Genomic DNA, 27691 nt, shown 5'->3' on the forward strand with positions numbered 1-27691 from the left:
AGTACAACATGCAAACAAATCACTGCTGTAATCCCCGGTCCCGGGAGCACATTTTTCCAGTGGAGAGGTAAGTAATGGAGCAGATCGGGAGAAAGCAACAGAGAGACACCGCTATACCCCGCCACACTGTGTGCCTCATATCTAGCTGTATGATTTACCCCTCCATCTCTCTAGTATATCTCCTCCATATGGATCTGTCCATCTCTATTTGTCGTCTCCTTTGTTTTTCTTTGCACGTGTTGTCTGTCCCTCTCTCTCCCCCTTAAGCCCCGCCCTCTCAATGTATAACCACGCCTCTCATCGTCAGGCCCCGCCCCCGGTGTGTGGCGGAGCCGGTGATTTTCCACCATGAGCCGCGCGCTGTCATCAGTTCTGGAGCCCGGCGCCTCCATCAGTGATCGCTGAGCAGCTCCCGGGAGCAGACAGGAGCCGAGGAGCAGCACTGACCCCGGAGCTGGAGCGCACAGACCCCAGGTGAGTGCCAGACCTGCTGCTGAGGATGCTGAGCCCGGGGCTGCCTGCGGCTCACCTATACACAGTATACTGGAGACATCACCCAACCTACAGGACCTACTGCACTCATCATGCCTCATACAGGACCTACTGCACTCATCATGCCTCATACAGGACCTACTGCACTCATCATCCCTCATACAGGACCTACTGCACTCATCATGCCTCATACAGGACCTACTGCACTCATCATGCCTCATACAGGACCTACTGCACTCATCATGCCTCATACAGGACCTACTGCACTCATCATGCCTCATACAGGACCTACTGCACTCATCATGCCTCATACAGGACCTACTGCACTCATCATGCCACATACAGGACCTACTGCACTCATCATGCCTCATACAGGACCTACTGCACTCATCATGCCTCATACAGGACCTACTGCACTCATCATGCCTCATACAGGACCTACTGCACTCATCATGCCTCATACAGGACCTACTGCACTCATCATGCCTCATACAGGACCTACTGCACTCATCATGCCTCATACAGGACCTACTGCACTCATCATGCCTCATACAGGACCTACTGCACTCATCATGCCTCATACAGGACCTACTGCACTCATCATGCCTCATACAGGACCTACTGCACTCATCATGCCTCATACAGGACCTACTGCACTCATCATGCCTCATACAGGACCTACTGCACTCATCATGCCTCATACAGGACCTACTGCACTCATCATGCCTCATACAGGACCTACTGCACTCATCATGCCTCATACAGGACCTACTGCACTCATCATGCCTCATACAGGACCTACTGCACTCATCATGCCTCATACAGGACCTACTGCACTCATCATGCCTCATACAGGACCTACTGCACTCATCATGCCTCATACAGGACCTACTGCACTCATCATGCCTCATACAGGACCTACTGCACTCATCATGCCTCATACAGGACCTACTGCACTCATCATGCCTCATACAGGACCTACTGCACTCATCATGCCTCATACAGGACCTACTGCACTCATCATGCCTCATACAGGACCTACTGCACTCATCATGCCTCATACAGGACCTACTGCACTCATCATGCCTCATACAGGACCTACTGCACTCATCATGCCTCATACAGGACCTACTGCACTCATCATGCCTCATACAGGACCTACTGCACTCATCATGCCTCATACAGGACCTACTGCACTCATCATGCCTCATACAGGACCTACTGCACTCATCATGCCTCATACAGGACCTACTGCACTCATCATGCCTCATACAGGACCTACTGCACTCATCATGCCTCATACAGGACCTACTGCACTCATCATGCCTCATACAGGACCTACTGCACTCATCATCCCTCATACAGGACCTACTGCACTCATCATCCCTCATACAGGATCTACTGCACTCATCATCACTCATACAGGATCCACTGCACTCATCATCCCTCATACAGGATCCACTGCACTCATCATCCCTCATACAGGATCCACTGCACTCATCATGCCTCATACAGGGTCCACTGCACTCCTCATCCCTCAAACAGGGTCCACTGCACTCCTCATCCCTCAAACAGGGTCCACTGCACTCCTCATCCCTCAAACAGGGTCCACTGCACTCCTCATCCCTCAAACAGGACCTACTGCACTCCTCATCCCTCAAACAGGACCTACTGCACTCCTCATCCCTCAAACAGGACCTACTGCACTCCTCATCCCTCAAACAGGACCTACTGCACTCCTCATCCCTCAAACAGGACCTACTGCACTCCTCATCCCTCAAACAGGACCTACTGCACTCCTCATCCCTCAAACAGGACCTACTGCACTCCTCATCCCTCAAACAGGACCTACTGCACTCCTCATCCCTCAAACAGGACCTACTGCACTCCTCATCCCTCAAACAGGACCTACTGCACTCCTCATCCCTCAAACAGGACCTACTGCACTCCTCATCCCTCAAACAGGACCTACTGCACTCCTCATCCCTCAAACAGGACCTACTGCACTCCTCATCCCTCAAACAGGACCTACTGCACTCCTCATCCCTCAAACAGGACCTACTGCACTCCTCATCCCTCAAACAGGACCTACTGCACTCCTCATCCCTCAAACAGGACCTACTGCACTCCTCATCCCTCAAACAGGACCTACTGCACTCCTCATCCCTCAAACAGGACCTACTGCACTCCTCATCCCTCAAACAGGACCTACTGCACTCCTCATGCCTCAAACAGGACCTACTGCACTCCTCTCAATCTCATCTCATTCTCAAGTACTCTGTTACACTCATCTGTAGAGAACCTGCGGTAGCAGAATGTCCGCTTCACTATAGATTACAGGCAGCTCCTAGGGATATACTAATATCATATAAACTGGTACATTAATAATATTATGGCGTCCTATATGCCACTGAATGTAGTTCACCAGTGCTTGTTTGGACAGAGAAGTGGGTGTGTTTGTATATGTGTATATATATATATATATATATGTATGTATGTATGTATGTATATATAATCTCACACACACACCATGGAGCAACATGTTAAATATATGAATATCTGCTGATAACCGGAGATAACCTTCTGCCCTCTTATATCTGGAGCACACCCATTGATACATAACACGGTGACCCCTGCACTCCTGGAGCTCCGCACTCGCCTGCCCTGTGAACACTATTACACTATAGCAAAATACAACATGTCCTATGTTATGTAGCAGAGTGATGTAGCATCATTATAACTTTTATTCACAACTGTTACCAGCAGAATCTCAATATGAGTTACCGGTTGGGCTCCTGTGATCCCAACAGTTGAGGGACTACTAGTCCCATATTGCTAGGTGTCTCATAGGCTGCTAATTCTGGGATTTGTAGTTCTATATAAGCGTGGATAATTGCATCATGCATTGTAGAATATTGCCCCTAAGACACTTCCCCACTGCTCTCCTACAGATGACACTGGTTGCCTGATTATAGATACAGCAGAGCTGAGTTTGTCATTTAGCATAACGTTTCAATAAGTGAACATAAGCCTGTTAATCACACAATCAGCTCTGCTACATCAGTGCACTGGTATATTCATAGCCGGAGTGAAGTCCGAAGTGATTTTTTAACTTTGCTGTCGGTTGGTGAAGTGTCATGGTTCTCCTCATACCAGGAATTTGTTGTCATCGCTGCTAATAAATTGAACTTTGCCCTCAGCTCATTAGCAGAACAGATGTAGCAGAGCTGGATCCATCGTTTAACCTTTTGGGCTGCATAGGTCTGCCTACAGAGCTAAATAAAATAAACAATACCAAATCTTGCGCTTGGCTCTGCTACATCTGCATGGAGTTTCCAGACAAAATTGTATATTGATCACTAAATAACTGTGTTACATCTATATGGGGGTTATGGTCGTGTTGGTTATATATTATTGCTATTGCACCAGGGGTAGCCGCACAGGGGCCCGAGAGGTAAGGGGCCCATTTCTACTGCCAAAGAAGATAGAATAGTCCATTTTGATGAGTTCTTGAGCTGCAAAGGGCCCATATACCATATTATTTTTGCACAGGGGCCCTTTTCTGTCTGTATCCGCCAGTGTACTGCACTGATGTAGCAGAGCTGAGTTTGTAAGCACAAATTGGTATGGTTGAGCTATTGCAAAGTTGGCTGCAAACTCAGCCCTGCTACATCAAGGTATCACAGTTCGTGGTGATGTAATGATATTTTACCCTTTAGCGTTCAGCATGTAAATGTTGTGGACTCAACCAAATACATGCCGAAGCGCGGAGAGAACAAGATGTGTCAGCCGCTCGTTCTGCTCTGTAACAGCATGAACATATTGGTGGCAAAAAGTATTTAGTAGAGAATTTTAAAGGATTCCCTCGGAAATAATTAGAAATCCTAAAAATGTACTCGCTATTGAAGCGTACCTTTTTAAGTGACAAATTCGGCTCTGCTACCCCGTAGTGGGTACGGTGTAAAGTGTTCTTACTGCCCCACTGAATTTTTTTTTCCCAGAAAAATAAAAAATTAATGCGCTCATGAAAAACTTTCCATTAGACTTTATACTATGAATACATTCATTTAGTGTTTAAAAAATGAGTTTCGGGGACCATGACTTATTTTTGGGGACATTTTTGGCCCTTTTATTATTGATGAAATTCAAAATAAAGCTGTGGCCCTGGAATTGACTGGATTGACTAGGCCTCAATTATGAAAGCGGCTGCCACTGAGGTGTTGTCCATAGCAACTAATCAGATCGCAGCTTTCATTTTTTTTATGCAGATTTTAAAATGAAAGGAGGGATTTGATTGGTTCATGAGAACCATTGTACAGTAAATTTACTGGTGATGTTGCTGAGGTATAGGCTGACCAATCAGATTCTAGTTGTCATTTTTCCAGTGCAGAATGGAAAATGAAAGAAGGGATCTGATTGGTTGATCCATTTGTGATCCAAATACTGTCCATTTTTTTTTTGTTGTTGTTGCATATAAGAATAACAGACACGCAGACCAAAAATGGATGACAAATGGTCCCTATGCAAAAAAAAAATACACATCTAAATGAGGCCAAAGATTTGAGCTGAGCAGGATAGGAGTGGAAATGGTGTCCGGCTACCATTTTTATGCAATCTTTACTTGTTTTAGAGTTTGGGGTGAGGCTTAATTAGTGGCATGTGTACGACACAGCTAGCTCCAATCACTACAGTTTAACCACGTATGTCACCGGCAATCTGCCTCCCCACAATGCGATCGCAGGGAGCCGAACGGTTGCCATGGTTGCTGTCAACTTTGTACCCCAATGTGGTATCAATAAAAAGTACATCTTGTGGCGCAAAACAGTTTTGTTTTTTTTTTTTAATTTTTTTTTTTTTACAATTTTCAGTTTTTTTTTTTTTTTTTTACCACTAAAATTATAAAAACAATGCTTGGCTCAGTGCGTACGGTGCAGTTTTTGGTGCCATTTGTTGTCCAAATCTGCATGCCTATTCTTATCCTAGTAAAGTCTATGAGAAATCAGAAATGCTGTGCGGACGTTGCTTCTTTTTTCCTTGCAGTTTTTGGTGCAGAAAAAAAGAAGCAGCAGCATGTCAATTTTTGGTCCCTTTATTTCCTCCATTTTTTTTTTTTTAAGCCCTTTTAGGCTATGTCCGCACGTTGCTTTTTACCTGCTTTTTACCTGCTTTTTTGCTGCTTTTTCTTCTGCGCTGTTTAATGCCAAAATGGATGTGTTCTTCTATTCAAGCAAAGTCTATGGGAATTTGGGTTTCTTGTTCACACTATGTTGTTCAAAATGCTGCCTTTTTGAGGCAGAACTTTGGTCAAAAACTCAGCTTTTCAAAGAAGCAACATGTCAATTGTTTTTACCATTTGGGTTTTGCACTGCAAAGCTGAGTTTTTGACCAAAGTTCTGCCACAAAAAGGCAGCATTTTGAACAACATAGTGTGAACAAGAAACCCAAATTCCCATAGACTTTGCTTGAATAGAAGAACACATCCATTTTGGCATTAAACAGCGCAGAAGAAAAAGCAGCAAAAAAGCAGGTAAAAAGCAGGTAAAAAGCAACGTGCGCACATACCCTTAGCCATTGAATTCAATTAAAAAGCACCTAAAACAGCATGTTTTTTTTTTTTTTTGCTGCCTTTTTGATTCGTTTTTCAGCCACAAGGTGCACATACTTAGAGTACGTTCGCACTTTACATATTTTAGGTTCAGTATACCTAAAACTGCATCTCTTGGCAGGAAAAAAAGCACGTTTTTTAATGCTTTTTTTTATGCATTGAGATAGGGAAAACACTGGGCAAAAAGAAAATGCAGAAATAAGTGATATGTCCATTGTATGATGCAGTTTTTTTTTTCTGCACCAAAATCTGCAACAAAAAAAATATGCAGCATGGGCACAGTACTTCAGGATTCTCATAGACTTTGCTAGGATGCCTTTTTTCCTTGCAGTATTGATTAAAAACTGCAAGAAAAATGCATGAAATAACGTGGATAAAACGCAGCATGTGCACACAGCCGAATTGTGGTGCCATAGAGAATTGTGCTGCCATAGAGAATTGTGCTGCCATAGAGAATTGTGCTGCCATAGAGAATTGTGCTGCCATAGAGAATTGTGCTGCCAGGTAATTTTTACTGCACGATAAATGCTGTAAAAACAAAATTCAAGAATCAGTGGTGGAATTGCATTTATTTTTCACCGTACATGGAGTTTTTCACATTTTATGATATATCTGGTAAAGAAAAAAAAAATGATAAAAAAATAAATATGTATATCACTTAAAAAAATAAGAACTTGTAAGGCTTTGTCAACACAAACATAAAAAAAAAGTTTATGGCTAGGAAAGTGAAAAATGAAAAGAATATTCTCCTGGTCAGGAAGGAGTTAATTGAAGTACTAATCTTCATGCCACATGTCCAGTTAGGGTCTATTTTGCGCCATTTCTGGTGATTTCTTGCTAATCTATCATACATTCGCCAATTTGTTGAAGATTTTGTGTCAAGTGGGGTAGAAAGACGCAATGTCAATGAGAGGATCCATAAGACGCTAGTCTCTCCTCAGTAGGAGGCATGGAGCCACGTACGGGAGGGAGGAGGACCCTGCTGGGGAGGGAAAGAGGCAGCGCGATAACGCCATAAAGGCTGCGGTGCTTCCCACAGCTTCACCGTCTGTTGTCGGCTGCTTTACATTTTTATTGTTATGTTTATATGTCTATGTATTGGCGGCAACAGGTGCGACCGCCGACCAATGCATCCGTTGTCATGGAAACCACCGCGCTCTCCCACTCATTGCCATTTTAAATCATGGCTCCCACACAGAGAACAGTTTATTCCGTCGTGGCGGCAGCGGATCTATGTAACTGATGAATGCTTAATCATCGTAAAATGAAAAGTTCTGGAACAATTCATCTTTTTTTTTTTTTCCTTCAATATCTCTGCTTGCTGTCAGTGAATGAATTACACATAATCTTCCCATTTACTGGCAGCAAGCAGAGATCTTAAAATGATGAATTTTGATTATATGACACCAGAACTTCAGCGTTCTCTCAAGTAGTCGGCCCCTTTAAGGGAAGGTCGGACCAAGTGTCATTGGACCACTTCTCAGCCCAGCTTGCTACTTCCTCCTACAAGATTACGTTTCTGTCACAATGAAAGAAAAGTAATAATAAAATATCAGCTGATATAGATAGAAACGGGAAGTGGTTTTCATGTTCCTGTGGTACGTGCAGCTCGTCTTTGTGAACACCAGGTGCTAAATTTCCACTAGACTTTACAATGAACCCTCATAATTAGTGAATAAAATCGTTAGCATTTAATAGGTAATTTCTGGGGGCAATGACTGATCTCTGCTGACGTGATCGGCCCTTTAACATTGATAAAATTACACATAAAGCTGTGGCCGTAGACGTTTACAGGATACAGTAGATGACTAGGCCTCAGGGTTGCCCATAGCAACCAATCTGATTCCAGCTCTCGTTTTTCCAGTGCAGGTTAGAAAATGAAAGAAGCCATCTGATTGATGCGATGTAATGATAACTCAGGTCTGCAAGGGTAAAATTGTTTGAGAAGGAAGAGGTGGTTTTTATATACTTTAGATCTCTGAACTCCGTTAAAATATTGAAAAATGACCATCACGTACAGTTTTTTCACAAATACATAGGCCCAGCAAGTCACCGCTAAATTAACAGCGCAAATTAAATGATTTAGTCAGGGACTTGGACCTTCCTAAATATTCTGCAGAACGTTTAAACTTGAGACTAAAGGCCGCTTTACACGCTGCGACATCGCTAGCGATCTAATCCGCCCCTGTCGTTCGTGCGTCCCGGGCAAATCGCTGTCCGTGGCGAACTATATTGCCAGTTCGCGTCACACCAACTTACCTTCCTAACGACGTCGCTGTGACCGGCGAACAACCTATTTTTTAAGGGGGCGGTTCGTGCGGCGTCACAGCGACGTCACACAGCGGGTCACCAATGGAAGCGAAGGGGCGGAGAGCAGCCGCATTAACGACACGCCCACCTTGTTGCCGGAGGACGCAGGAACGCTGTTGTTCGTCGTTCCCGGGCTGTCACACGTAGCGATGTGTGCTGCCTTAGGAACGATGAACAACCTGCGTCTGTGTCGCCCTGGGCAAGCCAGGGGACACAGGTCACACACCACCACACCCCACATCCCAGGTAGGAACATCTAAGCTAACCAAAAATCCTTGTTGCCTTCCTCCAGAGGCTGATGATTCACACCAGGGGGTGGGCCAGGCGGTTGGCTCCGCCCACCAAGGAGGTCACAGCTCTGGAGGCGGGAGAAACCAAGAGTCTAGAGGAGTCTAGTCAGGGAGGAGGAAGTGGAAGGAGTGGAGGAGTAGCCTAGACAGGGCTAAAGTAAACAGCTAAGTGAAAGTGAAGGAAGAAAAGTAGTAAAGGAGGAAAGCAAGTGAGGTGACAGGAAAGAAAGAAAGCCTGAAGGGTCCAGCTGTGTGCAGGACAGGTCAGCAAGGTCAGCAACGGCGGTGACTGTCTGAAGGGGAACCGTTTGGAAGTTCCTGGAAGGACCCCGTTGGCTGTGTGCCCGGCGGTCTGGAGCAGTGTTCCGAAGGACAGTCAGCACCAGGGCAGGGGCCTCTCGGACCCCGGCAAGGCTAGGAGTCGCCAAATTTGCCAAATCCGCCAGTGAAGGGGACGTAGATCCCCCAACAACCAAGTCCCGATTGAAGGCAACAGCCCAGCCAGTGTAGAAGAGACACCGCCACCGCCAAGGCACCCGTTTCTTAGGGCCAGCGCCTGCGGGCAAAGAGTAGAGCTCCCCCGGTCCAGCTTGAAGCCGGGGAGCGGGTTACCGGTGGGGACCCATCGCAACCAACAAGTACACCAAGGTGCAAGGAAGAGGGACATCACCGTCACCTACCGGGAGAGCAAGTGCAGCCGTCCGTGGGACCGTCTTACCAGCCGTTTGGTTTACCGTAAAAACTGTGTCCACGTCTCAGGCTGAGTGAGTACCACAGTGCCACAAGGCACAGCGCTGCCCCCGCGTCCCTGCGCCCACCAGGCCCTGCACCTCCCTCACCATCACCGGGCCCCGGGATCACCAACCCCTACCCACGGAGGGGCAACACAACACCTGGCTGCTCCGCATCACCATCCCCGGGAGCCCCGTATAGAGCAGCGGTGGTGAAATCACCACAACCGTGGGTGGCGTCACAGACAATAAACAATCTCCCCAACCAAAATCCCCTTTTCACTCACGGGCGAGGAGTGCCGCTCGAGAAACCCCCGGGATCCGGCCCACCGCTCGAGCCACCACTGAGCAGCAGCCGCCGGACCCGAGCAGAAGGGGCGAGCGTAGTGTGCTGACACCCTCCTCCCCGCCCGCGACACGTCCACAACGAGCAACGACATTTGGAAAATGAACGACGTGTCAACGATTTGGTGAGTATTTCTGATTGTTAGCGGACGCTCGTAGGTGTCACACGCAACGACGTCGCTAACGATGCCGGATGTGCGTCACGAATTCCGTGACCCCAACGACATATCGTTAGATATGTTATAACGGCCTTTACGGAAAAGAAGCTGATGTCTCCTGATACCTGTTTTTCAAGGTGCAGAAGCAAATATAAGGGATTCCTTCCATATGTTCCTCAAGACTTTGCTCTAGTTTATTACAGTGATGTTCCTACGCTGATGGAAAAATGTAACATCGAGTACAATGTGAGCGAGTGGAGACTTTATTGTTTCATCCTAAAAAAGTCTGAAAGCTACTACTGCGCAATGGCAGCGAGTATGCTTCATTGTTTGTAGGGCATTCTGTGCACTTGAAGGAAAGCTATGAGAATTTAGACTTTATTCTCACGAAACTTAACTATGAGCATCAATGACGGTCAATACGTGGTGATCTGAAAGTTTTCTCTTTGCTCCTTGGGCAGCGAGGAGGAAAACGTTGACCAACAAGCACATCTTTCCAACCTGGACTCGCGAACATAGTTGCGGAAAGTTTACTTGATCCCATTAAAGTTCTTCTGCCACAACTCCACATTAAAGGGAACCTGTCCGATTTGGCGACTATAAACTGCCGCAACCACCAGTGGGCTCTTATATAGAGCATTCTAACATGCTGTATATAAGAGCCCAGGCCGCTGTGTAGAACGTGAAAATCACTTTATAATACTCACCTTAGGGGCGGTGCAGACTGGTCGGATGGGTGTCTTCGTTCTCCGGTACCAGTGCCTCCACTTTCGGCCATCTTTGTCCGCCTTCTTCTGAAGCCTAGATGCATGACGCGTCCTACGTCATCCACACTATCCAGCATTGAGGTTCTGCACAGGCGTACTACAATCCTTTGATCTCTGCCCTGCTCAGGCAGATCAAATTGTGGGTTTTTCTTTGGTCACCGCAGAATTGCAATAAAAGGCAATCAAAACATTGTATTTACCCAAAAATGATATAACAAAAAAAGTCAGCTCAGGATGCTAAAAATAAGGAGAACATATATACCAGGAAGGGGACAAAAACCAGGATGGAGACATTATACCAGAATGTACCCAGGAGGGGGATATACAGTCAGGGCCAGAAATATTTGGACAGTGACACAAGTTTTGTTTTATTTTAGCTGTTTACAAAAACATGTTCAGAAATACAAATATATATATATATATATATATATATATATATATATATATATATATATATATATATATATATATATATATATATATATATATAAAAAATATGGGCTGAAAGTGCACACTCCCAGCTGCAATATGAGAGTTTTCACATCCAAATCGGAGAAAGGGTTTAGGAATCATAGCTCTGTAATGCATAGCCTCCTCTTTTTTCAAGGGACCAAAAGTAATTGGACAAGGGACTCTAAGGGCTGCAATTAACTCTGAAGGCGTCTCCCTCGTTAACCTGTAATCAATGAAGTAGTTAAAAGGTCTGGGGTTGATTATGATGTCTGCTATTGCTTTAGCTGAAACTTGTGGATTCTCCAGAATGAGGTTGTGCGCAGCATCGACGATCTCCAGAACAACAACCACTCTCGGTCGTCCAGGACGTTCCTCATCATTGGGGCTGAAGTGGCCGTTTAAATTTTGGCAACCCAGTTCTTAACTGTGGAATATGAAGGGCATTGATCCCCCAATGTCTGCGACATATCACCATGAATATCCGCCACGGACTTTACTTGCAGAAACAAGAATTTTATCACTCCTCTGCTCTCAGTTGCTGTGAATATCGCATTAGACTCCGCCTTTTTGTTCTCCCGCGTGCGTAGAACACTGTTGCCATAAGCAACAAACACAATTTTGAAAACATATATTAGACACATAAGGCTTTCATGTGATGAAACAAAAAAAAATCACAAAGCCAAAGACTTATCAGCAGCCCCTCGTATAGGTGGATAAATATTATTATTGTAATATGCACAGTGATGTCACAATGCAAAGTCTAGGTACTAAGTGAAGTTAAAGATCGGAAAGGCTATAAACAGTGATCTTCCAGCACTAGAAGAAAGCAAAAAGTCATGCCGTCACCCATTTAGATGCGGGACTTATTTCACTTTCATGAACTCCTGTTTTATTGCCGCTGGGTATTTATATTAAAAAAAAAAAGTCAGTGCGGTGGCTGTGTTATCTACTCGCTGTCATATACAGATTACATATTAATATGTGAGGGCAGAGGGCGTGCATCGGAGAATTAACCCCTGCTCACCAGAGCACCAGCTATGGCATTAACTCTTTGTGGAGGAGCCATTATTTGCCATTGGTTCCACCACTTTACCACCAGTGATGTCATGCTGACATCATCGGTGTTAGCGCTCCTATCATTTTTGAGGTTCTGGTATCTGGTATCATCTTCATAATACACACTCCGGCTGCGGAAGGGTTAACGACAGATCTGATAACGCCTCCCTCATTACCACACGATGTAATCATAATTAAGGAACATTTCTTTTGCTGTTGGGTTATTTGTGTAGAAACATCGGTAAAGTATAATTGTGTCCCTGGAGATGCGGAGATACAGGTGCAGAGCCGCCTCGCACGGAAGAGACGGCAAACTCTGCAATACACAATGCAGGGGAACTGACCGGCTGCGGATATTATATATACACCGCGGTGGTCGTGATTTTTCTTGTGTAGCATGTGCTGACAGATAATCAGCATCTCTAGGAGAAATTGTTAGAAAAACAGTACCACATTTTTTTTCCTGCTGTGAATACCGTGGTCCGTGGTCTGTAATAATAGCACCCGTCCATCCTATTAGGCCCGGAAGTGCTGGGTTCTTTCTTCCACACATCATATTAGGCCCGGAAGTGCCTGGTTCCTTCTTCCATACATCCTATTAGCACCGGAAGTGCCGGGTTCCTTCTTCCACACATCCTATTAGGACCAGAAGTGCTTTGTTCATTCTTCCATACATCCTATTAGGACCGGAAGTGCTTTGTTTATTCTTCCATACATCCTATTAGGACCGGAAGTGCTTTGTTCGTTCATCCATACATCCTATTAGGACCGGAAGTGCTTTGTTCGTTCATCCATACATCCTATTAGGACCGGAAGTGCTTTGTTCATTCTTCCATACATCCTATTAGGACCGGAAGTGCTTTGTTCGTTCATCCATACATCCTATTAGGACCGGAAGTGCTTTGTTCATTCTTCCATACATCCTATTAGGCCCGGAAGTGCTTTGTTCATTCTTCCACACATCGTATTAGGACCGGAAATGCTTTGTTCATTCCACAATATATCCTATTAGGCCCGGAAGTGCTTTGTTCATTCTTCCACACATCCTATTAGGACCGGAAGTGCCTTATACATTTTGTGCCGCCCTGCGGGCTCTGCTGCGACCGCCGAGCCGCTCAGATCTGTGCTCGTACTGCGGGTGGTGACTCGAGCCTCTCACGGACCCGGGGGTCACGTCACTCTGCAAGGGGGTTAGCGCTACACACGGGGATTTGGGTGTTTGGTTTGAAATGATAGTTGGTGACGCCACCCACGGGTTGTGGTGATTGTAGACACCACCGCTGCGGTGAAGGTGTGGGGACCCCCGGGAGCGGTGTAGTAGCGCAGCTAGGTGTTGACCCCTCCGTGGGTAGGGGATGTTGGTCCCGGGGTCCAGCGGGCCGGGGCCCGGGTGCAGGGTATAGTGTTGCGGTGCAGCGCGGTGCAGTGCCTGATGGCACTGGTGTACTCACTCCGACACAAGACACCGGAGTCACTGGTAAACCAAACGGAGTGATGAACGGGGCCCGCAGCCAGCTGCAGCTTTTCCCAGATTAAGTTGGTAATGTCCGCTTTTCTCTTGCACCTCTGTGTGTGAATCTTGACTCCTGTGCCTAGACACCGGTAGTCCGCTCCCCGACGTGTATCTGTCGTAGGAGCCCGTTTGCCCGCAGACGCTGGCCCTTTGGATCTCTTGCCCTTGGCGGTGGCACTTATCCGGAATGGTTGGGCTGTTGCCTTCAATCGGGACTTAGGTGGGAATGAACCCCTGAGGTCCAAACCGCCATCAGTTAATTTGACTATGGTGGTGGCTTCTAGCCTAGTTCGGGGTCTGAGTACCCTGCCTGGTGCTCCGGTATCCAGTTGGCTCCCCGGTTCAGTTCCGGCGGGCCACTACCCTGTACCGGTCCCTTACGGTTCCACCGGTCGTTTTCCCGATCTCCTGCAGGCGGCCACTACCGTCTGCCTCCTTGCCAGTGGCGACTGGGCTACGACCCAGCCACCGGTAGTCTTTGGCAGGCCTGAGCGAAGGTCTGCCTGTGAACTCAACCTCCCTCCTTCACTGTCCAAAACCACTCTCCTCTAACTTGAACTTGACTACTTAGGTTCCCACCTGTGAACTCCTCGGTGGGTGGAGCCAACTGCCTGGCTCCAGCCCCCCTGGTGTGGACATCAAACCTGGAGGATGGTGACAAGGCTTTTAAATTTGACTGATGTTACCTAACTGGGAGAGGGGTGTGGTGTTGTGTGTGACTACCTGAGACGACCTGACTAGTCCAGGGCGTCACAATTTCACCACATATCCTATTAGGACTAGAAGTGCCGTGTTCATTCTACCACACATCGTTTTAGGACTGGAAGCGCCTTGTTCATTTCACCACACATACTATTAGGACTAGAAGTGCTGTTTTCATTCTTCCACACAGCCTATTAAAACTGGAAGTGCTGTGTTCATTCTACCACACATCCTATTAGGACCGGATGTGCCGTGTTCATTCTTCCACACATCCTATTAGGACCGGAAGTGCCATATTCATTCTTCCACACATCCTATTAGGACCGGAAGTGCTGTGTTCGTTCTACCACACATCCTATTAGGACTAGAAGTGCTGTGTTCATTCTACCACATATCCCATTAGGACCGGAAGTGCCTTGTTCATTCTTCCACACATCATATTAGGACCAGAAGTGCTGTGTTCATTTCTCCACACATCCTATTAGGACCATAAGTGCCGTGTTCATTCTTCCACACATCCCATTAGGACTTGCGTACTGTAGTGCACCAGTATGGCAGACCTGGCAGACGTTTTTAGGCTCCCTTTTGCATTTACAGCTCCAGGGGTTTGAGAGAGGTGATGGAGGGACAGAGGGAGCCCTCTGTAGCTGTTAATTGGCCAGGATCGGAGGTCATCCAGCTGTATATTACATTTGATTCCCCACTGCAGATGGCACAAGCTCAGCTCCTGCACCCGCACTATGACAAAGCAATAAATTTTGCGCCAGCTGTCTATAACACTCTCGTGCCAGTCCCATAAATATATTTTGGTAGTCGCCAAGGGGTTTAATTGTCCAGATGGTCGTTCTCATCGTGTGATTGCAAATTGTAAGTGATCGTCATTATGGAGGAAAAAATGTGATCAGGTGAATTCACGTGACTGGTGATTTCCTGACCTGAACTATCAGCTTCATAGACATCAATGAGGAGCCGCCTCCTGCTATAAACCTCTCAAACAGCACCTAAGAGGTTAAGCAACCAGGATCAGAGTTATCTCAGATCCTGGCCTTGCATCAGGAGCTCTGCTGTGTATTACATCTGACCCTGCTACAGCCGAGTACACACTGTAAAGTCGTGCAAATGCATCATTAGTCTGGAGTCAGTGGGGGAAGGGGGCTGACAACTACTCTGAGCAGATTCCATTCTGACAAAAGTGGTTGTCACTTTTCAAGCCCATTTGGGTCGACGCGAGTGAGCACCATTCATCCCCTGCATCACTGTAGAGAAAGGGTTAACGTTCGCATCGGAAAAAAAAAAATCTGTTTCCCACTCCCTATGGCATTATCTGGGCATGAGGGCACTGACTCCTTGAGTCATTAGGTCACGCATCGAGGGTGAGTCACAGACAAGCAGATGCCTTCTCGCCCGCGGCTTTCGGTGGGGGGTGGTCATGCACGGGAGGGTCTTGTCCATTTCAGAAACCCACTTCACTTTTAAATCAAAAACTTTTTTTGACTTTTGATATAAGTCGAGAGCAGATTTGTAGTAAGAATTGTGCAACATCTCATCCAGTCACACCCAGAGCTGCGTGCATAATTCTGCAGTTTGTTTTTGTTATTGGGGAGCAGTACATTGTAGCAGCTCAGATGACCATTACGCAGCACTGAACTTTATGGTCTGATATCTAAAACGGTCCCATAACCCTTCATTACTTGTCAGCTATTCCTGCCGACTCACCTATACATGTTTATATGCATAATCCGCTTGGATGAGTGTGTATGTGTTCGGAATCTGCAGATTAGTCGACCTTACAAGTTTATATCCATGTTCTGCTTGGATGAGTGTCCATGTGTTTGGTATGTGAAGATTAGTCGACTTCGCTGTGATGTATATTTGCACCTTTCGTGTCTTCATTATGAATGCAGCTCTGGAGTATTAGACTTGTGAGGTCTTATTGTGTCAGACTTCAGTGGTACATGCCCTATGCTGTTCATATCTCAGTCCTTGTCACTCCTTATCTCTGTTAGATACAAAGATGTCCAACAAAGAAAAACTGCAATATCTGAAGGACTTTCACAAAGACATCCTAAAGCCGTTTCCAGGCAAGAGTCCGGGGACCAGGCCAGAGGATGAGGCGGACGGGAAGCCCCCGCAGAGAGAAAAGTGGGCCAGTAAGATCGACTTCCTGCTGTCAGTGGCCGGAGGCTTCATTGGTCTCGGCAATGTTTGGAGGTTCCCGTACCTCTGCTATAAGAACGGCGGAGGTGAGTGACACAGCACGTCCTGCATATTTATCGCTATCAGTAAGTTGAATTTTTTTAGCAACTTGCTTGTGACCTTGTAACCTGTGTTTAATGGCAGCTGACATCAACCCCATTAACCTATTACCCTGATTGTCACCACACCAGGGCAATCTGGAAGAGCCGGAGAAAGCACCACAATTGGTGCATCTAATGTGATGCACCACATCTGGGGCGGCTGCGGCCAGTATTTTTCGGCTGGGAAGGACCCAATAACCATGGACCTTCCCAACCTGATAATATCAGCCTGCAGGTGTTTGCTTTGCCTTCACTGGATATCAAAATAGGGGGACCCAAAGTCGCTTTTTAAAATTATTTATTATTGTCAACCAGGCTAAATACCCTTTAGTGCCATATGAAAGACACTAAAAGGGTTTTAAGTGTATAATATTGTAGGGGGACGGGACATTACTTTGCTTTGGTCCACTTCCTGTTTCTTCTGCTTCCTGTCTTTCAACCAACTTTACTGAGAAAAAAATGCATACAGCAAAAATACATAAAGCATCAAAAAATGGAAGTGAGCGGAGGTGCGGGATTGATGTGAAAATTCAGCTGCGTGAAAGGGTAAACAAACACTGATCGTCTGCATATACCCAAAAATATACAAAACTGAAGATAAAATGGATTTTACAGGAAAAAAATGTTAGGAAACATTATTTCCTGTATAATGACTTGTGTCTAAGGCAAAATTAAAAAGAGGGGGGAAAAAACACCTCCCTTTTAACTTTATTTAAACATGCACTGTAGACAAATGAGACCCCAAAAACACATCCAAAAAATACAGCAAAACTTGCTTTTCGGAAGCAGCTTTTTTTTTTTTTTTTTTTTTTTTTTTTTTTTTTGGCTGCTGAGAAAAACGCAGCAAAAATGCAACTTGTGAACATACCCTAAAGTTAGTTGAAAGACAGAAAGGAGATGAAACAAGAAGTTGACTAAAGCAAAGTAATGTCCTGCCCCCCTACATATTATACATTTGTACCCATTAGTGCCTTTCATGTCGCACTAAAGGGTTTTTAGCCTTGTTTCACTATTTTGTAATAAGTAATTTTTTTAAAAAATTGACTTGGGGGAAGGGGGGGGCACCTTATTTTTGATAGTCAGCTAAGGTAAAGCAGACAGCTGGGGGCTGATATCAGGCATGGTTATTGGGTCCTTCTCAGCCTAAAAATAGCAGCTAGCAGGTACCTGACAATTGGCACATCAGAATTCTGGCACTTCTTGATTGCTCTGGAGTGGTGGCAATCGGAGAGTAATCCTTTTTGGGGTTGATGTCAGCTCTGTAATGTCAGCTGGCATCAAGCCCTGGGCTTAGTAATGGAGAGGCTATCTGACACCCCCATTACTAACCAGTAATCCCAAAAATAAAGCACACACAAGAAAAAATAGTTTATTTGAATATAGACTATCCCCCACACTATTCCATATTTATTATCACAAATGTTCCCATTAATACTATGTTGTAGTCCACGATCCACGAATGCAGGTTCGGTGACTGTGAATAACAGTAAAGTGCAGCTATTCAGTCGCTGGGTAGTGATTACAACGCTAATCAGTGTCGCTGGGTCTCACTGAGCGCAACATTGAGCCAACGGCTCTGATGAGAGTTGTCTCACTTCCCGGCACCTGTGAATAGCTGTACTTTACTGCTATTCAGTCAACGGAGCTGCATTTGGGGATCGTGAGAACGTTTTCAATTCTAAATTTGTGAACGAGGAACAGTGCAGGGGCGTCTTTATTTAAATAGACTTTTTTCCTGTGCTTTTTTTTTTTTTTTTTTTATTTACTGGGTTAGTAATGGAGGTGTTTCGTAGTCTCTACATTCCACCCCTTGGCTTGATGTGCCAGATGATATTACACAGATACTGTCAACCCCAAAAAATATTACCCCAATTGCCATCGCACCAGGGAAATCGGGAAGAACACTCCACAAGAACACTCCAATTCTTGGGTGACTGTGGGCTGATATTTTTAGGCTGGGAAGGGCCAAATAACCATGGACTTTCCCAGCCTGATAACATCAGCCCCCACCTGTTTGACTTACCTTGGCTGGTTATCAAAAATAGGGGGATCCCCATACCGTTTTTTGTAAAAATGTGTTATTTATTCAGTTCCTAACAGTGACCTGGGACTCTGCTATGTGTCCTCCCTATACTGTTCTCTTTCCATTTGATCGCTGTTTCTATTCATTTCAGCCCCCTCCAGCCCTCCTGTTGGGGTCTCCTTGAAAAATGCTCGTGTTTCCCATTGACTTCTATTACACCCGTTACTCAAGTCAAGCCCATTTGAGCGTCCGACCTGCTCTAGTAATGGGCACTTGAGCATTTCAGTGCTCGCTCATCATTAGATGAGATGTTATGGGTTGCTATTCACTGAAAGCAAGCGGTAATTATGTATATTGAAAAGTTGGCCAATTTTCCAATATACTTCCCTTGGGCATTCAGTATAGTTTTCCGGATCTCTGCTTGCTGTACTTCAGTATGAATCCTTACTGCTGACTTCCAGTGGTTGTAAATCTGTCCTGGTCATGTAAAGGACACTGAGATGTAACTCCGGTAACTGTACTGCAGAGAGTCCTGCGCCTGTGCTCAGCAGCGTCCTGTGACCGCAGGTCAGCACTGCCTGCCTCTGTGCTCTGGTAGTTCAGTGTTATCATAGGGACATTAGGTCTTATATCAGTGATTTCTTGCTGAAGGAAATCTCAAAACTACTGTTATGTTTTCTTGTTTTTTTTCCTGGTTGTTAGAAGCAGCCAGCTATCTACTGACTCCATTCTGCTGCTTTTCTTACAGGTGCTTTTTTAATCCCGTATTTCATCTTCCTGTTTGGGGGTGGGTTACCTGTGTTCTTCCTGGAGGTTGTTTTAGGACAGTTTACATCAGAGGGTGGAATCACCTGCTGGGAGAAGATCTGTCCAATCTTCACAGGTAAGAACACCTCATACTACAGCAATAGCAGCCATTGTTCTGCTACTCAGCCTCATAATTCTGGGGTACAGGTTAATGACCCGGACACTCTGGGCACAGAATGACACTGATAGTCGGGGTACAGGCCAATTACACCAACATTTAGGGTACAGGTTAATGGGGCTGACATTCTGGGTGCATGAGGGTGACGCGGACGCTCTGGGTGCATGAGGGTTGCCGCGGACGCTCCTGGGTGCATGAGGTTGCCGCGGACGCTCTCTGGGTGCATGAGGTTGCCGCGGACGCTCTCTGGGTGCATGAGGTTGCCGCGGACGCTCTCTGGGTGCATGAGGTTGCCGCGGACGCTCTCTGGGTGCATGAGGTTGCCGCGGACGCTCTCTGGGTGCAGGAGGTTGCCGCGGACGCTCTCTGGGTGCAGGAGGTTGCCGCGGACGCTCTCTGGGTGCAGGAGGTTGCCGCGGACGCTCTCTGGGTGCAGGAGGTTGCCGCGGACGCTCTCTGGGTGCAGGAGGTTGCCGCGGACGCTCTCTGGGTGCAGGAGGTTGCCGCGGACGCTCTCTGGGTGCAGGAGGTTGCCGCGGACGCTCTCTGGGTGCAGGAGGTTGCCGCGGACGCTCTCTGGGTGCAGGAGGTTGCCGCGGACGCTCTCTGGGTGCAGGAGGTTGCCGCGGACGCTCTCTGGGTGCAGGAGGTTGCCGCGGACGCTCTCTGGGTGCAGGAGGTTGCCGCGGACGCTCTCTGGGTGCAGGAGGTTGCCGCGGACGCTCTCTGGGTGCAGGAGGTTGCCGAGGACGCTTTCTGGGTGCAGGAGGGTGACGCGGACGCTCTCTGGGTGCAGGACGGTGACGCGGACAGTCAAGGGTTCTCTATAATGCAGCAATTGGAGGATATGAGGGATAAAACATAATTTCCTTACATCTTTGGAGTTGGATTCTCGTTATACATTTAGATTCCAGATTCCTGAGATCCGGCGAACATTACAGCCGTGATCTGAGAAGTGCTAACTCCTGTCTGGCAGGGAGCAGTGCTATCCTGTAATATTACTGTGCAGGCCGGTGCCAGGACGAGGGGTTATTCTGGGCCCGTCCTGTGTCTGCAGCTTCTTAGTTGGGGATGATATACTGATATGTTGAGAGGCCGGGGCCCCAGATAATGGAGGGGACAGTCAGGGTTGTATTATGAGACAAAACACAAACCCCAAGATAAATTCTTCACCATAAATATGTATACAAAGTATACGCAAAGCTTTACAAAAACCTGGCACCAAATGAGAGGAAAAGAGCAGAAGAACAGATGTGGAAGATACGTTTGCGTGTTTGGATGTAATGATACCGGGGTATGTGCTTGTGTCACGTATATAATGTTGTATGACACTGTATATATTGCTATATGGGGTTACGTGTGCATGTACAAATCTATGTTCTTGTATCGTTGCATGTGTGTACTGTGCATGCGCGGCCCTCTCCATTCTCTTCTATGGGACTTCCAGAAATGGCCCTCTTTTAGAGAAAGGTGAGACCTGCGTCTATAGTGTGAGCCATAAATGTTGCAGATGGAAATCCCCGTTTGCGTTGCACTTGTGACCCTTCTACATCTCGCACGTCTCCCTTTTGGGTGTCACTTCCAGTATAACTATGTGAGAGTCCTGTTAGAGGCAGACATTATGTGGAGTAACAATAGTTCATTATGCTGCAGAATTCATGGAGCGTCACCTCGTACCCAGCGATTCCTGCCAGGGGCGCCACGTGATGCACACTAGAAACCCAGCAGAAACAATGTATCTCCATGTAAATTTGCATCCGTTTTTTTTGTGGTTTTTTTCCGCTCTAGGAATCGGCTACGCCTCCATCGTCATCGTGTCTCTCCTCAACGTCTATTACATTGTTATCCTGGCCTGGGGGGTCTATTACTTGTTCCAGTCTTTCCAAAGTCAGCTGCCGTGGGCCCTGTGCCACCAGCCGTGGAACACCCCGACCTGCGTGGAGGACACGTTTCGGAAGAACAGGACCACGTGGTTGTCACTGAACTCCACCAACTTCACCTCCCCGGTGACAGAGTTCTGGGAGTGAGTACATGTGCTTCGCTCGTCGTGTTGGCTCGTCCTGATGCCCATGCACAAGGCAGTTAAAGGGGGTAGACCATAAGAGAGATCTGCAACAATCAGATATCTCCCTAAGGAAATTAGTTTCCAATTGATTCAGGACATAAAGCAATCATTTAGCACCATGTACATATTAAATATTGCCTACAATAATAATTTTCCATCTTTCTAATAGACTTGATTTAAGTTTACCTGCTTGCTGCCAGTGAAAGGAAAATGCTCATTTACTTTCAGAGGCTGGAAACCTGTCCGGATTTTTTGCCATTGAAGACGGCGTACATTTGTGGAATCAGTACATGTTCAAAAGCGGGTTTCATATTAGTCATATTCACTGACCGCAAGCAGAAATCTTGAAAATGGAGACTAATTCAAACACTGCTTTCCTCTACTTGTGTCTTCCAAGTAATACAGTAATATGGGGACTGGGGGAGCGTTAGTAAACGAGATTGGCTTTCAGGAATCCAAAAACAATGGGTTAAAGGAATCATAATGAAGATCCTGCACTTCTTGGTAATATTTACCGTAATTCTGGGTATCATATACTGACCTTCCAGACTCGCGGCGTTCCTCGGTGCTGCTCCCAGCGTCTTACAGTGAGCGACGTCGTCAGCAAGGGTCACGTAATATTCCTTGGCAGAAAAATGGCGAAGAATTGGGTGGGGGACACCAACAGCAGTAACGATGAATTGGAAAAATAATGAGTATTTTTTTTTTTTGTCTCTATGAATAAATTATGTTTAAGGGATGTTCAGATCTTATTAAATGATGGCAGATCGAGAGGGTCAGTGGTCACCTGGACTAATCCTGAAAACGATGGGGCTGTATTATTGGGGTCTAATTTTTTTTTTTTTTTACCCCATCCACACCAACGCATATGGCCATAGACCATGCAGCAAACACAAACCCCAGCGCAGCTGAGATATTGGGGTGTCATTTAGAGAAAATGAGAAGGGCGCACAGCATAAAATGTAGGATAATTAGGAGTCCCGTAAAGTCAGCATCCACTGATCATGTCCTAGTAATATTCCATCAGTTAAGAGTTTTCCTACTACTGGACAAGCCCTTATCTATCGCCCAGTGGATAAAGAGTAAAAAAAAAAAATAATTAATTAAAACCTAAATACTTACTCCCCGGACCACCACCGCTGCTTTCAGCTCTATATTCCCCACCAATCTTGTGGCATAAACACTGTTCTTCTCGGACATAACTGTGAAGGCTGCAGTCGATCAGCTGCCGATTAGCTGTAGCTATTGCGCAATATTGCCTTTTTCATTAGCCCATTGGAGGACAGGGGCTGAGAGTTGAGCAGAGGTGTCATTTTTGATGGGGTGTGTGTGTGTGTGTGTGTGTGTGTGTGTGTATATATATACATATATATATATATATATATATATGTATGTATGTATGTATGTATGTATGTGTATATATATATATATATATATATATATATATATATATATATATATATATATATATATATATATATATATAATACACACATATACATACACATTACATACATGCACACACATTACATACATTATATCATTATATATATATATAATATGTATATATATGTGTATGTAATATATATATATATATATATATATATAATAATTCTGAGGTAATAAAAGATCGGTCATTCAGATGGAGATAGCCCCTTCAAGGGGTGTGAATTCCCCTTTAACACTCATCCTCCACCAAAATGTAGGTCACTCTGGTATTATAAACTTTACGTTACAACGCCCATAGGACTTTCTTATCAGTAACTTCCCTTTCTCTGTATATAATCGCCCTGTCATAGCTTTATTTGTCCTGTCGGTTAATTATTGACTGCAAAGTTTGGAGCGGTCCCATCTTGGCGTTGGCAAACAGAATAAGTGCCAGCTTGGCACCTGTGTAGGGTCAGCACCCATGTGGACGTTCAGATGGGAGGAAACTGAGCAACAAAGGTGCTAAAATAATTTACTGTAATGATCTAGCCCTGGGGGAGCTGTAATGGCGCCATATCGGTTGCCACCCAGCTTTCCTGAAAGCAGATATGATTACAAAACGGAAATTCTGCCTTGTAACATGGTACAGGGATGGATCTATGTATGACTTGGCAGGTTTGCTGTATAGAAAGCTGCAAATTCTTGGTGAAAATGATTTGTAATTGTCACCCAACTTTCCCAGGTATGGCTGTAGTTAAAGGGGTTGCTCCGGATTTTAACGGTCTGTCCTATGGAGGGTCCCATACCATACCGTGTAAGTGATCACTCATTAAGGATTGGATTAGGAGGAAACACTTGAATATTGTTTGTGGGACCGGCCTGATGATTCCTTTAGTTGTTTTCTGGGACCTCTTTACCCGCCTGCGACTTATGTCCCTCTTTTGTGTTACACGATATATTGTATTTATTCGGATATTAATAGACACCAGGCGCCATCTGCTCGTTCTGACGGCGGCGTCTTACTGTCCCGGAGGATGGAAGATAAATACTTTAGATCTAAAATAGACGCTGGAATCTTTGATGTCCTGATCCCTCTTGTTTTGCTGCAGCTTTGCAAATGGCCGAGCCTATAAAGGGAATTTATCGCGTCCGATGGTTGAAACGTTTCACGTAGCAGCCAATCAGATTCCAATTCTCATTCATTTAAGGCCCTATGTGAAATAAAATGAGCCACCTGATTTGCTGCTGTAGCAACCAATCAGATCTTGGCTTTCACTTTACAGCCAGTACTAGGTATATGGTTGCTATGGGTAAATGGTTGCTAGGGGTAATGAGGATTCTCTTTTGGGCTTTAATAAATGAGCTGGTGACCATTTCTCCTTTTTAGCCACTTTATTGCCTTTATTTCTGGTGGGCCCTTCCTGCTAATTAGGAAGTTGTATGGCCACGAGCGGTCAGGGTCCCAATCTGTTTACTGAAACATTATAAGTGAGTCCCCTGATGTTTACAGGCAGAATGTAGGGGGTCAAATCCAGACACAGAGCAGCTGACCTGCTTGCTGATTGTTTTCATATTGCGACAGAAAAGAGAGAGATAAAATATTTGCCACGTGTGGTGGATTTTAGTGACTGTGGCGCCAATGTACAACTGCACTCAGCTTTGTTTACTCAAAGCAAATAACATTCTCTCAGGACCCGTGGATATCAGGAAATGGGGGTCAGAAATGACGAGGTGACAGCCGGACTCTGCGGCCTCGCTGGAATGTGCATGTCTGTGGTTAGAAACATGGCAAAATAAAAATGTAGAAATTAAAGCAGGGAAATAAAGAGTTGTCTAGTTATATCTGATACTGGGAAAGCGGGGTATGACCCAAATTGCTGCACTCCACCTCCTACTAGAGGGGCATCGGCTTTCTCTGACGGGCAGCCCCAATATGGCCGCATTACAGCTTACACGAGGAGCACACCTCTGTAGATAATGACATATAACCTGGTAAAGATGGATGACAACTGCCAGACATTAGATTGTGAGCTTCTGGGTCTGGTGGAGTCGTACTGTTTGTACTACAGCCCTGGTGAACACTTTCTACCATTTCCCTTAGGATTGTGGCGCTCTCATTATGCGCCGCTCTCCGTTAGACATTCCAGGCGTTTGTTGGGGGTACGTCCTGCCAAAGAGAAGAATTAAAATAAAATTAAAGCCATATCTCATGATTGAGTGCCGGGGCCATATTGAGGGAAATAAGTAGCATTATTTAGTCTTCAGTAACATGGTCGCCGTCAGCTCGGCGCACACACAGCGTCCCTTGCTGTCCATCCATTATACTGTGTGTTGTGTTCTGAACCAATTTACCGTCATCATAAGCGATGATGGTATGAAGAAGTGATAACCCCTTCTGTTACGGTGGCATGAACTAGCACCATAACACTTGCCTAAGGAGGCAGAAAAGGACGTACCCATCGGGGGCGTTATGATGGCATATGCCAATGTGCACCGTGACTGCTCCTTGCCTGTGATAAGACGCCCTCTTGTAGGCTAATGGGTTAATAATTGTTTATTATAAGGGGAACCTCCAAATGGGACCATTTATCAAAGTGATTGTAATTTTTTCCTTTAGGAATAAAGTTCTTAGTTTATCAAAGGGAATTGATGATGTCGGCATAGTGAAGTGGGACCTTGCGCTGTGCCTCCTGCTCACTTGGGTCATCTGTTTTTTCTGTATTTGGAAAGGCGTGCGCTCCACGGGGAAGGTAAGAAAGGACACTGCGCCCGTCTAATATTGTGTTGTCAATAGGTATGAAAGTCACGTTACCGTCTGTATAGCGGAGCATCACCACTAAAAAGAAGCACTGTCAGCGCCATGTCAGCCAAGACCGCCACGGTCTGCAACCACACACACGATATATGGCTAGTGCCTGTAATGTGCCCACATGTCTATAGGTAAAGCCATCCTGTATGGCCTCTGCGGCCCTGACCGTGTTTTGTGTTCTCCCTGCAGGTTGTATATTTCACAGCCACGTTTCCGTTCATTATGCTTCTCGTCTTACTGATCCGTGGGGTCACCCTTCCCGGAGCCGCAGAAGGGATCAAATTTTATCTTTACCCGGACATCAACCGCTTAGCAGACCCTCAGGTGAGTGCACTGTTTATGTCCATCTTGGTACAAACTTTCTGGTATGTAATGTATACGTGCGACATGTGCAGGTGTATGGAGCGGGCTCGGTAGCGGTGTTTTACAGCCGCCGTCGCCGCTAACCACAGCGGCCAGGACTAGATTTCATTTCTGCCACTTAATCTCTGAAATGGCACAGTCGTTCTCTCACAGCAGCATTTAAGACACACTCTTATTGGTGTACTTTGTTGGTCACGATCAGCCAGGGACGTGGAGGAGGCCCTTGTCATCGCCATCTTGGTCCTCCCTCCTGTGAGGCTCTGCATTTTCATATTGAGCAAGTTATTGTAGGTTCAAGTCCACTGAGGGGATTAAAGTAAAGGGAAAAAAGGGAAAATGGCCACATCTCCAAGGGTTTGAAGAATTTGATTTTTTTTTTTTTTAAAATTGCTCCTTAGGTTAGCATGAAGGGATCCCACTCTGTCTGACAATGGAAGCCCTGAACGGAGTCTCTGACAACAGCATGAACGAAGCCATACTGATTGCTCATGCCGATCCATAGGGAACAATTGTGCAAAGTGGAAATGCCATAAACACTCAGGAATTAGCGCTGGTGAGAGTTGCTAAGGAGCAATCACAGGGGAAATCTGCTCAGGTCCCTTTACACATATAGAGACTGCGCATCCATCTAGTTTGAAAAACTACCATTGAGGGTGAATTTATGGGGAGCAGCAGGAAATTAAAGTGGGTACATCTGGCTGTGGGTATGGTAGGATAGTGTCGCCTCAGCCATATTGCAGATGAATGACTTTGATACTACTAGCACAGCACTTGGACATGTTTGGCAGTGTTTCTAGAAGAAAGCAGCCATGTTTTTCTACCCTTGCGCCCTCTGCGAGCTGCAGGGAAAGTGACTTGCCTGCGCTATTGTCAAATGGTTTCTACCCGTAGGCCTTGACATTCTTCTAACAGACATGTTAGATGATTGGCACTGAAGGGTATGGGTATGACATTACATAAATTGAGAAAAAAAAAATATAGTATATAATATTATATTAGAATGATTGAATATATATATATATATATATATATATATATATATATATATATATATATATATATATATATATATATATATATATATATTATAATATAATATAGCCTTTGTGAAAGTATTCGGCCCCCTTGAATTTTTCAACTTTTTCCCTCATTTCAAGCTTCAAACATAAAGATTAAAATGTTAATATTGTGGTGAAGAATCAACAACAAGTGGGACACAATTGTGAAGTCGAACGATATTTATTGCTTATTTTAAACCTTTTTTAAAAAATAAAAAACTGAAAATTGGGGCGTGCGAAATTATTCGACCCCTTTACTTTCAGTGCAGCAAACTCACTCCAGAAGTTCATTGAGGATCTC

At 45.5% G+C, this 27691-nt stretch overlaps 1 protein-coding gene across 1 annotated transcript in view; it reads left to right on the forward strand.

Moving 5' to 3' along the window:
- Window positions 1–327: 327 nt before the first annotated feature.
- Window positions 328–27691, forward strand: part of SLC6A6 (solute carrier family 6 member 6) — a 37924-nt gene continuing 10560 nt past the window's right edge. Inside the window, exons 1-6 of the mRNA XM_075321554.1 lie at window positions 328–474; window positions 16429–16665; window positions 19491–19625; window positions 21456–21690; window positions 25778–25910; window positions 26159–26293. Of these exons, the coding sequence (XP_075177669.1) occupies window positions 16437–16665; window positions 19491–19625; window positions 21456–21690; window positions 25778–25910; window positions 26159–26293 (867 nt within the window). The 5' untranslated portion in view covers window positions 328–474; window positions 16429–16436. The remainder of the gene's footprint in view (window positions 475–16428; window positions 16666–19490; window positions 19626–21455; window positions 21691–25777; window positions 25911–26158; window positions 26294–27691) is intronic.

The sequence above is a fragment of the Anomaloglossus baeobatrachus genome, chromosome 8, assembly GCF_048569485.1.
Source record: "Anomaloglossus baeobatrachus isolate aAnoBae1 chromosome 8, aAnoBae1.hap1, whole genome shotgun sequence".
In the NCBI taxonomy this organism is placed as follows: domain Eukaryota; kingdom Metazoa; phylum Chordata; class Amphibia; order Anura; family Aromobatidae; genus Anomaloglossus; species Anomaloglossus baeobatrachus.